Source organism: Amblyomma americanum, chromosome 6 (genome assembly GCF_052857255.1).
Source record: "Amblyomma americanum isolate KBUSLIRL-KWMA chromosome 6, ASM5285725v1, whole genome shotgun sequence".
Classification (NCBI taxonomy): Eukaryota; Metazoa; Arthropoda; class Arachnida; order Ixodida; family Ixodidae; genus Amblyomma; species Amblyomma americanum.
In genome coordinates this window covers 49807331-49820870 of record NC_135502.1, presented here as the reverse complement: position 1 = coordinate 49820870, position 13540 = coordinate 49807331, and the positions used below count along the sequence as shown (strand labels likewise).

Here is a 13540-nt window from a genome sequence, read left to right as displayed (position 1 = left end):
TTCCATATATATACTTACACGACTACGCGGCTATTACGTGGTATCACACTGACTTACGACACCCCCATCGGATGTCACCACGTGGCTTCACATCAGCCCATCGGATATGCTTAAGGTCAAAAGTCAACGCCAACGGTCACCCAAAGTCAAAGGTCAACTTAATGTCATTGGTCAAGGTCAGGGGTCAAGGGTGCGGCGCCGTAACTGTATACCACATATGGTCATATGGCTGAAGGTCGTTTAAGGTCATTCTCCGGCCTACGTGTCGAGTGCTTTACATAACGTAGTGAACCTTTTCGCTTCAATAACCTGTAAGCGGAGTGTAAGTGAGCGGTAGTTTTGGGAGCGTGGTAGCCAGTAGTCCTATCAAATGTTTAGTGAGAACCGGGGGATACTTACTGCCTGCATGCGCATCTTGCAGTTTTAGTCAAAATACTTAGTAAAAAGACAGAGTGCATGCTTTAAGTGGGATTATGCGGCCGCGAACGAGAAGTGGCTGAAATATGCCCGACAAAATTTGTCTCCAACGCTTAAAGCAGGAGCCTAAAACTTCGTCAGGTTTCAGCAGCTTGACAGAGGAAGAGTGCGCAGAAATCTAGGACGGTTTTACGCTACGGAAGGTATAGCCTATAACTTGCCGGCTCCCCTGCACTCTAAAGATTTGGCTGTATGGCAGGTAGCTGATTACCTTTCGCTTATGTGTTGAACATTTCGTCATGGAATTGAATTAAAACATAAAAAACGTTCTAACGCTTGTTTCCTTCTATTGGCATGAATAAAAAAATTAATAAAATAAGTGAAATAAAAGATGAACCCTCTAATGAAACTTAAGTGTGCTGGTACCACTGTGCTAAACACCAAGTTGGAGCATGCCCTAAACTTGTCGCTTATCACGCTAACCTCTGCCGCAGACGTACGATATGGTCGCTGCTTAAAAGGTGGGTGAGAACCGGTCCCAATAAGACTAGCGGCATTTCAGGTCCGGCTTGAAGGATTCTGGGCAGGGAGAAAGCGAAGCGCAATGTGTGCGGGATGGCCGAGGGGCGCCCACGGCGGGCAAAAGGGGGTTTATCGTCTCTGACGTCTCGGAAAAAGGTCGTTGTGCAACGGGTCAGGCGCAGAATATGAATGCAGAGGGCTGAGTGGGGGGCTGGCGGATGCCTAGAGAACATTTCGGTGAGACAGACGATAGGCAGGAGTAGGGAGGGCGCTCGACACGCTGCAGACGTGTATACTCCAATGCGACGGATTGCAGATGAACATCTTCGGTTGACTGCTCTGATCATCGAGGAGAGCAGACCCCAGCGGCAGGTTTTTGAGGTGAAGAAAATAAGCAGACGGAGTAAGTAAAACCCGATACGGCAGTACACGATAGCGAAACAAGCGCTGAAGATGCCTGTGCTACGCCGGTGTCTTCAGAGACGGTGAGCTTGTGCTTACGAATGGAGTGCGTTTTGTTGTGGAGCTCGTCACACAGGACAGAAAATTCCATCTAAACGTGTGCGCCGTCAATCACGATTCTGTGTTGCGACAAGAAGACCTACTCCAGAATCACGTCATGAAAACAGTACAACAGGACCAAGAATTCAACGGCGTATACAATGTGTTCAGTTACGACCAGCGCCGTGCATATAGCCAAAAGGGCGGTTCTATTTTAGCTAGCAGTGCAGAGCGACCGACTGGAAAATAACGACGCCACTTTCCTCAAAGAACGGCACACTGTTTCATGAATGACCGGAACCGCGGCTCCCGTATTGACAAGGACACTTGCTGCCAGTCTCACGGCGGTGACGTAGCTTGAGGCCTTGATCTTGTCGAACAGCACACAGTTCTAAATAAACCATTGCGTAAATAAATCCATGGTTTTTCTCCTGCTGTAATTCGAGAAAATCAGAAGTGGTGCGAACTTTTATGAAATGCGTGATGCCTGAGATTTGAAGTTTCCGCCAAAAACTTTTTCACGAATAGTGTCCCTATACTGGCGTCTGAAAGCACACCACATCAAAAGCAATCTGTATGTTTGGCCGCGAATGTTTTATAATTTCATAGTTCAAGTCCGCACACTTAAACGGCTCATTGAGAACAAACAGGAGCCATTTTTGTCCGCTAGCACTAGATAGGACCCCGCGACCTTTGACAGAATCCGAGACCGAATGACGTGCATGGCGATCTGAACACCAACGAGTGCGAAAAGTGGTTGCGTCCATATACAGGTGTCATACTAGATGGCCGAGGAACGACAGCAAGATCTTATCGGGGAAATCCAAATTTTCAAAATAAAAGAAAAAGCTGAACAGATAAACAAAGATAAACAAAGGAAAACATGCTAGCGCATCTAACTTGCATGTAGCTTAATTAAGTAAAGCTATTGAGGTAAGGCAGGACCATTTTTGGTTTTCTTCATTCTGGCGAGAACCGATATCGGGAGCTCCTTGAACAATCAATGAAGCCGAATGCGTAACGCAGAGAGGCGCTCCATGCATAGCCACCCTCTACACCCCTCTAGAGTTCACCATCACAGATTCCCACCTCTAATTTCCAGAAGCTCACATCCACCAGAAGCTCACTCAGCACCGAAGCGAAAGGCGACGGCGGACTCGCGCAGAACGCTTCGGCGTTGCCGCCGCGGTACGACCGATGACGAAGGCTGCAGAGCAGCGCTGTGCCGCGACAATGCTAACAGGGCGGACCTTCAACGGCTGTTTCGGACGAGGTTCGTGCTAGGAGTGCAGCATAGCAGCGAAGCCGTAGGAAGGGTCAGGTCGAAACTGCCACCGCCGCCGCATGAAAATTTATCACTTTTAAAAATTCCGGATGTCAGCTTTTGCACAAACATAAAAAAAACAGCCGTTAACTGAGTTCGTTTTCACACCTTGCTCTGCACACAAAGCAGGAGAGCCCGAGGAGCAACTCTTCCTCTATGGCAATGTCTGAAACTCATGAAGAAAGAACATCGTCTGGTTTACATTTTTATTTACTGGGGATAAGCTAACGACACATGCTGGCGAATGGAAGGCCCCATAGCGCCCTTGAAACAAATACCCCATACGCGTGACCTTGAAAACAGGTGGCAGCAGTCCGGGACACAGGCTCAAGCAAATTAAGAGTCATCCCCATCTCTTCATTTCAAAAAAGAATCCAATGAAGGAGACTGGCGCATCTCTCACGAGTTCACCATTTTGTAGGTGGTGCATGGAGTGCAAGCGAGTCGAGAACGAGAGTTTGTTTGTTTGTTTATTTGTGTTAGATTTAATGGCACATAGGCAGCTAAGGCCATCATGCGCCAAGCACCAGGTATATAGCAATTTTCTCGAGAATTTTATGAAAATTGAAAAGTGATCAGTGGTGTAGACGGCCCAAAATGTAGGTTTTACTTCCTAGTGATGCCGAACACAAGACATTTTAGTAATGGACATTAGTGAAAGCTGTACAGAAAGTCGGGTAACCTCTGCAGTCATCCTTGCCTGCGCAAGGATGTCGAGGCTCTCAACCAATCGAATAAAGACATCAGCCGCCTTCTCAGGAATGAGAAATTGGCTGAGGTGTGCTTAAAAAAGTCTCCTGTTATAAAATGACTATATATTATCAGATCTGCAATTTTTTAAAGAAATCTGCTCTGTTTAAAAACTTAAAAACCTGCAAAATCTGAACAGGTGCCTTTTCACCTAATAGTAATGTTGGGTGGAATGGTACATGTTCATTGTAAAAAACTGCAAAATGCTTTTTACTGAGTGTTTCGAGTTTTGGACATGAAAATAAAGCATGGTTTATAATAATAATAATAATAATAATAATAATAATAATAATAATAATAATAATAGAGATTTATTCATCACAACGATGAAAAGGGCCGAGGAAAAAAGCCAGCAAGGCTTGACGAGCCCTCGGCCCCTACATATACAAAGGCATCAGCGGAACAAAGAATACATATTGTGCAACAGTATCACAATAACAAAATTAGTACTACAAACTTTTGATGCAAACACTGAATAAAAAGGAAAAATGAAAAGAATATAAAAGCAGACTAATTTTTGAAACACAGGAAATGTTTACAAAGGTCACGGATCGGCGTACTAATTATGTCAATATTTTTATGATGTAACGTGTTTAGGTGTTTAGGCAACTGGAAGGCAATCATTTGTAATCCGTAGTTTGTTCTTGGAGTTTTAGTCTGCCACGGGGAGTGTTGTCTAGTGTTATACAGCTTCTCGCTCGGCGTTAGGGAGGCCAGTCTCCCCAAATAATCAGTATGACGAAGTAGCTCCTTCTTATATCTCGAAAGCAGTTGAAAACTATAGATGTCAAAAATTTTCATAATACATGCATCTTCAAAGTACTGGTTTGTATGCTGGTTGAAACTAAGCTGGAATATGCACCTTATCGCTTTCTTTTGAAGTAGATAAATTTTGTCTAGATTATTCAGAGTGGTCATGCCCCAGACAAGGTGACAATAATTTAAATGGGACAAAAACAACGATTTGTATATGAGCTCCTTAATCCTCGAAGGAAGCATTGTTTTCAGGCGATATAGGTGTCCCACGACTCGAGCGAGTTTAGGCAAGATAGTATCTACATGATGGTCCCATGACATTGTTTCGTGAAAGACGACTCCAAGTGTTTTAAATTTTTCTACTATCTCAATCTCCTCTGAATTAAGTAGTAGCTTTTTATTTGTATGCAGAAGTTTATTCCTTGGTCGGAAGATAACAGCCTTGCTTTTATTCACATTTATTTTTAACCCATTTAGTTCTGTCCAGGTGTTTAGTTGGCATAAAATATTGTTTCCTTTGTCTATCAGGGAATCGCAGTCATTCGTTGAGAGGAAAATACTTGTGTCGTCTGCATAAATAAAAAACGATGCTTGGTCGGTGATGTTTACTATGTCGTTAATAAATAAGTTGAAGAGCAAAGGCCCCAATATGCTACCCTGCGGCACTCCACATTTTATATTATTTAAAGAAGACTCAATACCATTGATGGTTGTATATTGTGCACGATTAGAAAGATAAGAGTTTAAAAGTTGCAGAGGAAGACCTCTAATTCCATACATTTCAAGCTTTCTAATCAGCAGTTCGTGATTTAGAGAATCAAATGCTTTTTTGAAATCTACGAAGGTAGCTAGCACGATATGTTTCTTTTCAAAACTGTTTAGGATATATTCTTTCTCGTGAAGAAGCGCAAGCTCAGTGGATTTATTCTTCCGAAATCCAAACTGCCATCCTGTTATAATATCATTTTTTTCTATGAATTTTTGCAGTCGAGAGAAGATAAGCTTTTCTAAGCCTTTAGAAAAGACAGGGAGCAAAGAAATAGGTCTGTAATTTCCAAGGGAGTTCTTGTCACCTTTCTTGTAAATAACTACTACTTTAGCCACCTGCATTTTATTTGGAAATATGCCCTTTAAAAAACATAAGTTGAATAAATAACTTAGTGGCGATGATAATATGTCTATAACAAACTTAATTGGCTTGACCTGGATATCGTCCGCGTCACAGGCCGAACTATTAGAAAGTTCCAAAAATGCCGACACAACCTCAGCCTCAGAAACAGAATGAAGGAACAAGCTATTTTCTAAGCGATCATTAATGTAGGGGTAGTCAGTATTGTCACAAGGCATGCTTGTGACATCTGTGAAAAAGCTGTTAAAGCGTTCGACATAGCGGCACCCGTGAGGACATTATCGCCACATGTTATGGTTTCAATAGCGCCTTCCTTTCTCGAGGGCTTCAACAGCGAATTGTTAGCTCATCTACGCATAATTCGCATTGGGACTTCTCTTGTTTTGTCAATAGGAAATTATGTGTGAGGTGTGTATGTCCTATACGAAGAAGGTAGATAATCACTTCCTCGAAACGTTCTTGGTGGGTGCAGGGCTTCCATTCTCCTAAAACTGGTTTTACGAAGTGTTGTTTGTTGTTTGCTTCATTGTCCCAAGCGGACTGCCATTTTTTGCTTATTTCACAATGTACCAATTTCATGTAATCTTTAAATGGAATATTTACTTTTGTATTTGCTTGCCACGAGCCTGCGCAGCGCAGAGGTCTGCTCTCTCGTTGCCCCTCATTCCGACATGACTCGGCACCCAGCAAAGTTTTATATTTTTTCCTTGAGCTATAACTTTTGTTATGTTGTGTATGATGTCACCGATCATCGGAGCGATTGCATTTTTAGCGTGAAACGCTGTAAGTATAGTGAGGAAATCTGTGTAAATAATACTGTTTCTGAGGTTCTCATTTAGTATTTCTCTTACGGCTAAGCATACAGCGTAACATTCGGCTGTGAAAATTGATGTACACAGTGGAAGTCTGATTATTTACGTTTCATGTCCTCGTGAGAACGAGTGTTTTATTAGAAAAGAGCTTTGCGGCAAAGGCGACTCACTACAACTAGGGGAACACGGCGCTAATGGCTCCGTTCAGTGGTTTCTCTTCACACATTGTCACTGTTCGTTGCTCACATTCACACATTTATCGCGATTATCGCAAAAAAATTTGCACATTCTTGTTTTTTATTATTCCACACAACAATTTACGCATGTAATGTTATTCTAATAAGTATCTTACTGCCATTTCGTACCATTAATTTGTATAATACTATATGCCTCAAATTCAGCAGTTTTTTAAGCGTTTATTGCAGCGCCCACCTGGATGGAAAACATGAACAAAAAATGCCATTTTCTGGGAAGCGCCCGCTCCCTAATAAAAGAAGCTTTGAAGTGGTTCATCGCTGAGTGAGCAAATTAAAAAAGCGTTATTATCCTGCATATCGCATATTATCCTATGCGATGCTAATGGCCAGTGTGCGCTTGCCTGGGCGTACCAGTTCACGTTAGGTATTGTTAGGTCGAGAGCAGATCAGGACCAATTACTGAAATGCGATTTCTCCTGTCTAGCACTTTCCCCCCTACCATGCTAGACAAGACGTTGTACCGAGTTCTACGGGCTGCTGCAGTTGCTCATTCTTTCCGGGTTGTCTGCCCTGCCTTGCTTGCTCTTCGATAGCTCTTATTTTTGTGCCGCCAATTTTGTCTTTCTGTGACTTTTATCTTGGAATTTTCCTGGGATGTTTCACCTCTATCTTTTCATTTTCAATTGGTTTACGCCTGCTATAGCCCTTTAATAGGCGCTGGTTTTCTTCCACCTTTATTTATGCTGCTGCTTTCAACCATGAGAGCTTAACACAGTGTGTGGAGGGATGGGAAGTACGGAGGAGTCATGCATCGATTACCTCCCGAAGAGAGCTAGCCGTAAGGACTTGATCAGGATTTGTTCATCAATAATGACTAAAAACGCTTGCCCTACCAAATGTTCCCGCTTGGCCGGCGGCAGGGACGGCATGCGCAGACGAATGCTCATGTCCAGCGATTCGCGCACGGTCAGCTCCGGTAGCAAGACGTCGTCCTGCATGACGTAGCAGCTCTGTCGGTTGAAGAGCTCCGTGTTCCGCACCCAGCCGTTGACACGGACCTCGCCTTCGTATCCTCGGTCGCTGCGGTTGAGAGAAGTCTGCACGTGAACTTCGGCCAGACAAGCCCCAAAAGTGAATCTCTATTTAGAAGACTGCTGTATACGGCACCCTGATGCTGGCCATGTTTCCGCCAAGTATCTTACTTACAGTGCTAAGAAATGCAGCACGCACTCATAGAGCGAAGAATGCCGAGGATGATATGATCAGTTGCACTTTTAAAATAAAGCTGTAGCTGCTAATCAGTGCTGAAACGCACTAGCGTCGTTCGAAATTAGACAGCGTCCGAGAGCGCTGACACTGCAAAATGCACGGTCTTGCGAGAATTGAATTTACCGCTACGCGCACTGTACACAGTTTAGCGTTGACCACGAGATGGTGTGGATGACGCAGAAACTGTATTTGCTCGAAACTCACATTGTTAGGAAGCTTTCGTCTCAGCTTGTAGAAGCATAATACATTGTTTTTAAATGCGAGTACAGGCACATACATACTCTGCCAAGTCTTTGCTAGCGCTTCAGTCACTACTCCTCTACTTGGTTTGCCCAAAATTTCTGATGAATGCTTCACAAAGGTAGCAAAGTCCTCATGGCAAAGAAGCTATATAAACAAACCTTCAAGACAGCCGCAAATGCGGCGCACGTCACGTCACAGCGCATCCAACATTACGCTCAGCAGATGTTTATATATTAGTAAAGGTGCAACGAAATATTTACCACGAACCTATTAAATGGAAGAATGGCTAAAATATGCTGAACGTCATTGATTAAAAAAATTTAATGGCACTCACTTGAGTAAACAGTTGCTGCGGTGGAAAGATTATGAATTGAACCTTGAGAAGTTCACATTATTAGACACGAGAAATTGAGTTTGGTGCAGAAAATTGGAAATTAAGTGGTAGGTGGAATTCAAGCAGCTTCACATAGATAGGACAGTATATTGGGAGACGGTTATGAGTGCTATAACTTCGCGAGACGGTAATATTACTGGGACTGTTTCGAAACGCGAATAGACGTAGGAATAGACGTGGTAACTGCTAGACGGACATAACTCGACTTGATCGGAAATGTGTGCGGTAATGTGAAAATAACGACTTGTTTAGAGAATAAATGATGAGCACATTTAACCGGCACAAAAATGTAGATGAAAGCTTGACTATTTAAAGTTTCCGGGGTCGTCACCAGTTTTAGCACTCAATTTGGTTGCACTTAGGGTTGTTACAACCCTGCTGGGTGTGACGTTGTTTGACCCCCCGTTAACCCCACGAAAAAAAAAAGATATCTCGGGGAAACTATCTGTGGAATCTTTACCACGCACTCTCCTCTTGTGTCGGACCGCGATACGCGACCCACGATGGCCAAGACGACGAAAAGAAGCGGGCAAAAGCGCATTCCGGAAACTACCGTGGCTGACTGCTTCGGACGAAGTAGCAGCGGACGTCCGTATCCTCCTCGCCCATTCCCACGGGGCTCTTCGGGCTATGTGCGGCCACTCCTCACATCTGTGAATCGTGTGGTGAAAGAGGCGGAACCTAAGTGTCTTTAACGAGCATTCTGAGTAGCAACAATCGCTCTGGGCATTGGCGACAAGACTCATCCAGTCACTCGACGAAATGAACTTTTAATTCTTGACTGTTTGCTCTTTCTGTTTCGTTCTGAATTATGTAATCAAGTTTCTTGAAAACGGCCAGTAAACCGGTTTGCTTTTCGTTTTCCCAAGCTTCAAGTTCCATATTTCTTCAACCCGAAGGCTCGGACACGCTACCCAATGGAGCCCGGGTTCGAGTGCACCCCTGCGCCACGACAGGGTATACAAACACAATCGTGGAAGGCCAATTGTTGGCTTAATAAGACTTAAGGAAAAACATGTTTGATTCACACTTAACATCAGCAGATTAGTCCAGCGCGAAGAAATGAGAACACAGAAGAGAACACACAACACAGGGGGCTAATCAGTTGATAGCAATAAACCAACTAATCCTGACGAAAATCCTCATATTATATATCTGGCATGCACATCCTGCACGGAAGAAGTGATTGTAAACGGAATGCGACTTACTAATGGCCTGAAAGAACATTCAAAAGCGTTGTTTTGCCAGCTCCAGAAGGTCCCATAACGGCAGTCAAGGTGCCAGGCGAAGCTTTGCCGCACATATTGCTGATTAGAGTCCTTTTTTCTGTGGAAATATAAATTCAAGGCGACAAAACCTCGTGTACGTAAAAGTCACACACACACAAAAAAGTAATAGTGAATGTTGAAAAATTATGAGTTTGAGCAATGCTGTCGTACTATTCAATAAAACGAAAGGATTTACAGCACGTGACACATAAGGGCCTCCTTTTATGACCACGTTAATAAAGAAGTCGTTGGAATAAGTGAGACGAACGGAGCAAATTTTTTGCCAACTAAATGTAAGATATGTACTCGTGCTGACATATATTAGGTTGGGGACACCTGGAAAGATTTAAAAATAATTAGCCCCTGCCTGCATCACTGACGTATAACAGACTTAATCTAATTTGAAGATAAATGAAAAGGCCCGAGGGCAATGCCATAAATTTACCACCCATAGGTGGGGAAAGTGAAAAAAAAATGTGGCGGGGGGCAGCTACAATAGCTACCCACAGCCGGGAAGCGGGCCCTGGGAGACTCCCCTGATCTCCCCTGGGACGTAGCGGAGAGGATTGGTAAAATGGGTAGGTTGTATGGTTGTCGGGAAAGGGGTTATGGGCATAGGGATGGTAATGGGGACAGCAAGGTTATTTCTCTGATCCTTCGAATGTCTTGACTCCACTGCTGGCCTGCCTAGCCAGGACAGGAAGGGCGTCGAGATTGCCCAATGGTGCGGCCCCGCTCACGGGATGCCCGATCACCCACAAACGCAAAGGGCTCCGACCGCCGGAGACAGGAGAGCCTAACTCGGGGTCAGCTACCTGGGGCCCCTCCACGACTTTCACGGTTTGTTTCGGACCTGCCAGCTACTATCCGTCGAGTGCTTTTCGCTGTTTTTCAGACACAAGAAGTATGTATGGTGTGATCCGGCCAATAGACTCGTACTAACAGCGAAGATGAGCGGCAAAAAACACGCTTCTTGCGATGAACATGAAAAAACAGCAGCGGACTTCTTATGTGGCTGCTCACGCTCCGCTGTGTGCTTTGACCTTGGCAATCAGCGGCCACGAGCTCGCTAAGTGTATTTTGCTTCATTTATAAAGGGTAGCGCGAAGTATGTGTGTTGAGAAATGGTACCACCCACATCCTTGTTTTGCTTTTTTTCCTCTTCCTGTGCGGGGCAACATGAAGCGGGAAAATGCCAGCGATTGACAGCATCGTGGCACCTCTTAAAAACATTTCTTTTCGTGCTGTCGCTTTGTCGGCCGGCGACTACAGTTGCTCCAGGCGCAGTTAGAGTTCTTTTGTAGGAGTATCAGTTAAGTGCTAGTTCGAATAGTTCGTCATCCACGTTAACACCACGATGTTGATTCTTATTTTTGTTGTGCGTTATGAAGTAAAGGTAGAAATCAATCAATCAATCAATCAATCAATCAATCAATCAATCAATCAATCAATCAATCAACCAACCAATCAATCAATCAATCAATCAAATAATTAATTAAATAAATAAATAAATATATAAAAGCCATGAAAAACGATTTCGCAATGGATTGCGACTGCATTTGTGAGAAACTTTCTGAGGTGGACAAAGTGTCAATAACTGTTTTGCACGCTGTTCTTCAAGCGCTGATATAAAGGATGAGGGTCACTAAAAAAACGATCTAACTCTGATCGGAAAAAATTAATAATTGTGATATTAGTAACACGTTCATAGCTTATCATTTTAACAGGACGATTTCCAGAAACGATGGCGCTCTAATCACAGGATAACAACAAAATGCTATTGTTGGATATTCCTATTTCAACAATAAGTGCCCCATAAAAGAATATTTGACTTAAAAAAAAGGCGCTTAAAATTGAAATCTCTCTTGTGCTCTCGAGAAAAGCTTCGTGAAGGCTTGAATATCCGAACCGGACTAAAACAACATCCCTTGGGGAACACATGCCGTGAGACAGTTTGTCCCTGTCAATGCCAGGGAGGTTAATATCTGTAGTGACAACTAAATTTTGATCCTAATAAACTTTATAATAAACGCTAAAAGAAACTAGACAAAAAGGAATCTGAAAAACATAAACAAACATAGACGTAAAAGAGCTGCAAGCTAAGTAACATGAAAGGGAAGAAATGACGGACGATTTAGCCTGGTCAGGCCAAATGAGAATTACATGCGCTAGCATTTCTGTTCTCACTTCGATTAATATTTCGGTTCGAGGATCAGTTGTCTAGGTCAAGCAAGCGTCAGATAAAGATGAGCGCAATCCCTGAGAGGGACTCTTAGTACTACACACCAAAAGGCCACGTCTTATTCTAATTAGCCTTTTGTCTGTCCGCGAGCTTCTTTGCAGCAAAAGAGAGAACGCAAAATTAGAGGGTACACTTAAGCTCCACATTAAGGGTTTGAGGCGATAAGGTTAACGGGTAAATGTCCATATATGCGGAATTTCTAATTCTGTATTTTAAATTCATAGGTCGCAGTGAATCCGCATAATATTCATGGCGCGGTGGTGCAGTGGTTAAGCGATGAGCCACTGTCACACCATGGGGCTGTTTCAAACACAGCCACCGGGGGGCGCTTGTGAGTCCCAGGGGAAGCTCTTTGTTGTTTGAGGCCAGGACGGGAGTTTTGCGGACTAAGACGTATAGAGTCAGGTACCAGGAGATAGACACTTTGTGAGTTGCGTGCGGAGAGGAGGAGGAAACGGCTTAACACTTGATACTTTTCTGTAAAGGGCTTCACCCTACAATGGAAAGCAGCGGGGCTGATTTATCCAAGGCATTGGGGTTTAAGGACAGTGAAGGGAAAGTAGATTTTAAGCGGTTAGAAGTAACCAAGCGAAGGTTATACGATTGGTGGCTAAAATCAAGAAAAGAGCAATATTTCATAAGTCATTGCAAGGTGGCTTGAGCCACAGCCCGATTTAAAGGGTTCAGCCGTGTCCAGCCATCCATCCATCCTGCTCCTCCCGAGCAACCTCTCACGACCAGTCATTAGTTTAACTGTCACCTAACATGGTGGGCAGATTTGCTCACATTCCGGCGGGCAGGTTTTATTGACGCCACAACGTCACGCGAACTCGGTGACAGGTGGGCTACCTAGGACAAGCAGGCTTCAGGGAAAAATCGGTGAAATCGGCGAGTGGCGGCCTTAGTGCTAGCGCACTGAAAAGTAAGCCACACACTGACGTGCAACCGCAAGCTTTGCTCATCAATGTAATCCAGCTGCGTTATGCTGAAACGTCGCTTCGCAACCACAGCAGTCCCTACACCATGTAAGCCACGTCATGCCGTGGATCACGTGGTGTAGGAGCCTCCCCTCCCCCCTCCTCCTTATTCCGAACACCGCACTATATGTCTGCTTACTGCACGCGGCTACTCCAGCACTGTCAGCGACGCACCCTCACACACCCCCTGGCTACTCCAGCCACGCCGGACCGCCGCGTAATATGTGGATAGATGAGTGACCTTTCGTGACCGTTCGGGACGCCCGCGTGACGTATGGTTGTGCGTGACACACGCGTACTCTCTTACAACCCTAGCCCTGTAGCTTCACAGTTCACCCCATAATTGGTCACTGCATCTGGCTGCACCAGTATCCTTAGCAAGAGGCTCTCAGGAAAGACTAGTGCTTACCCGTGGCGCTTATATAAGTGTACTATCATAGACGCGACAGGTATTCTTCACCCCAATGTGTCTAAAAAACCCAAATGATGCGAGCGTTTCCCACTACCTTGGCTGTCGCTGCAATCACATTACCACAAGGGTAAATCTCCGGCACTTGTTTCTGAGCACTTTGAAAATGATAACTATCAATTATTTTTCGGAAGCATCATGTGTTGGCGTTTTTCCTGGAAATAATTCATTAGATGTTCCGCGCCGGGATTTTGTGAAGTCAAAGCTCTTATTTTGGTCTCCCAGCCGTCTATGTTCACCAACAAGCTACCTGAATACTGACACATCAAT

General features: G+C 44.2%; 1 protein-coding gene across 2 annotated transcripts in view; it reads right to left on the bottom strand.

The window, feature by feature from the left end:
* LOC144136770 (ATP-binding cassette sub-family G member 1-like) overlaps positions 1-13540 on the bottom strand; it is a 50043-nt gene that overhangs the window by 18579 nt on the left and 17924 nt on the right. Inside the window, exons 5-6 of one of the 2 annotated variants that reach the window (XM_077669377.1) lie at positions 9523-9640; positions 7302-7488 (exon numbers count right to left, since the gene is read on the bottom strand). In XM_077669377.1, coding sequence (XP_077525503.1) covers positions 7302-7488; positions 9523-9640 — 305 coding nt within the window. The remainder of the gene's footprint in view (positions 1-7301; positions 7489-9522; positions 9641-13540) is intronic. The other variant, XM_077669378.1, reaches the window with a different exon arrangement.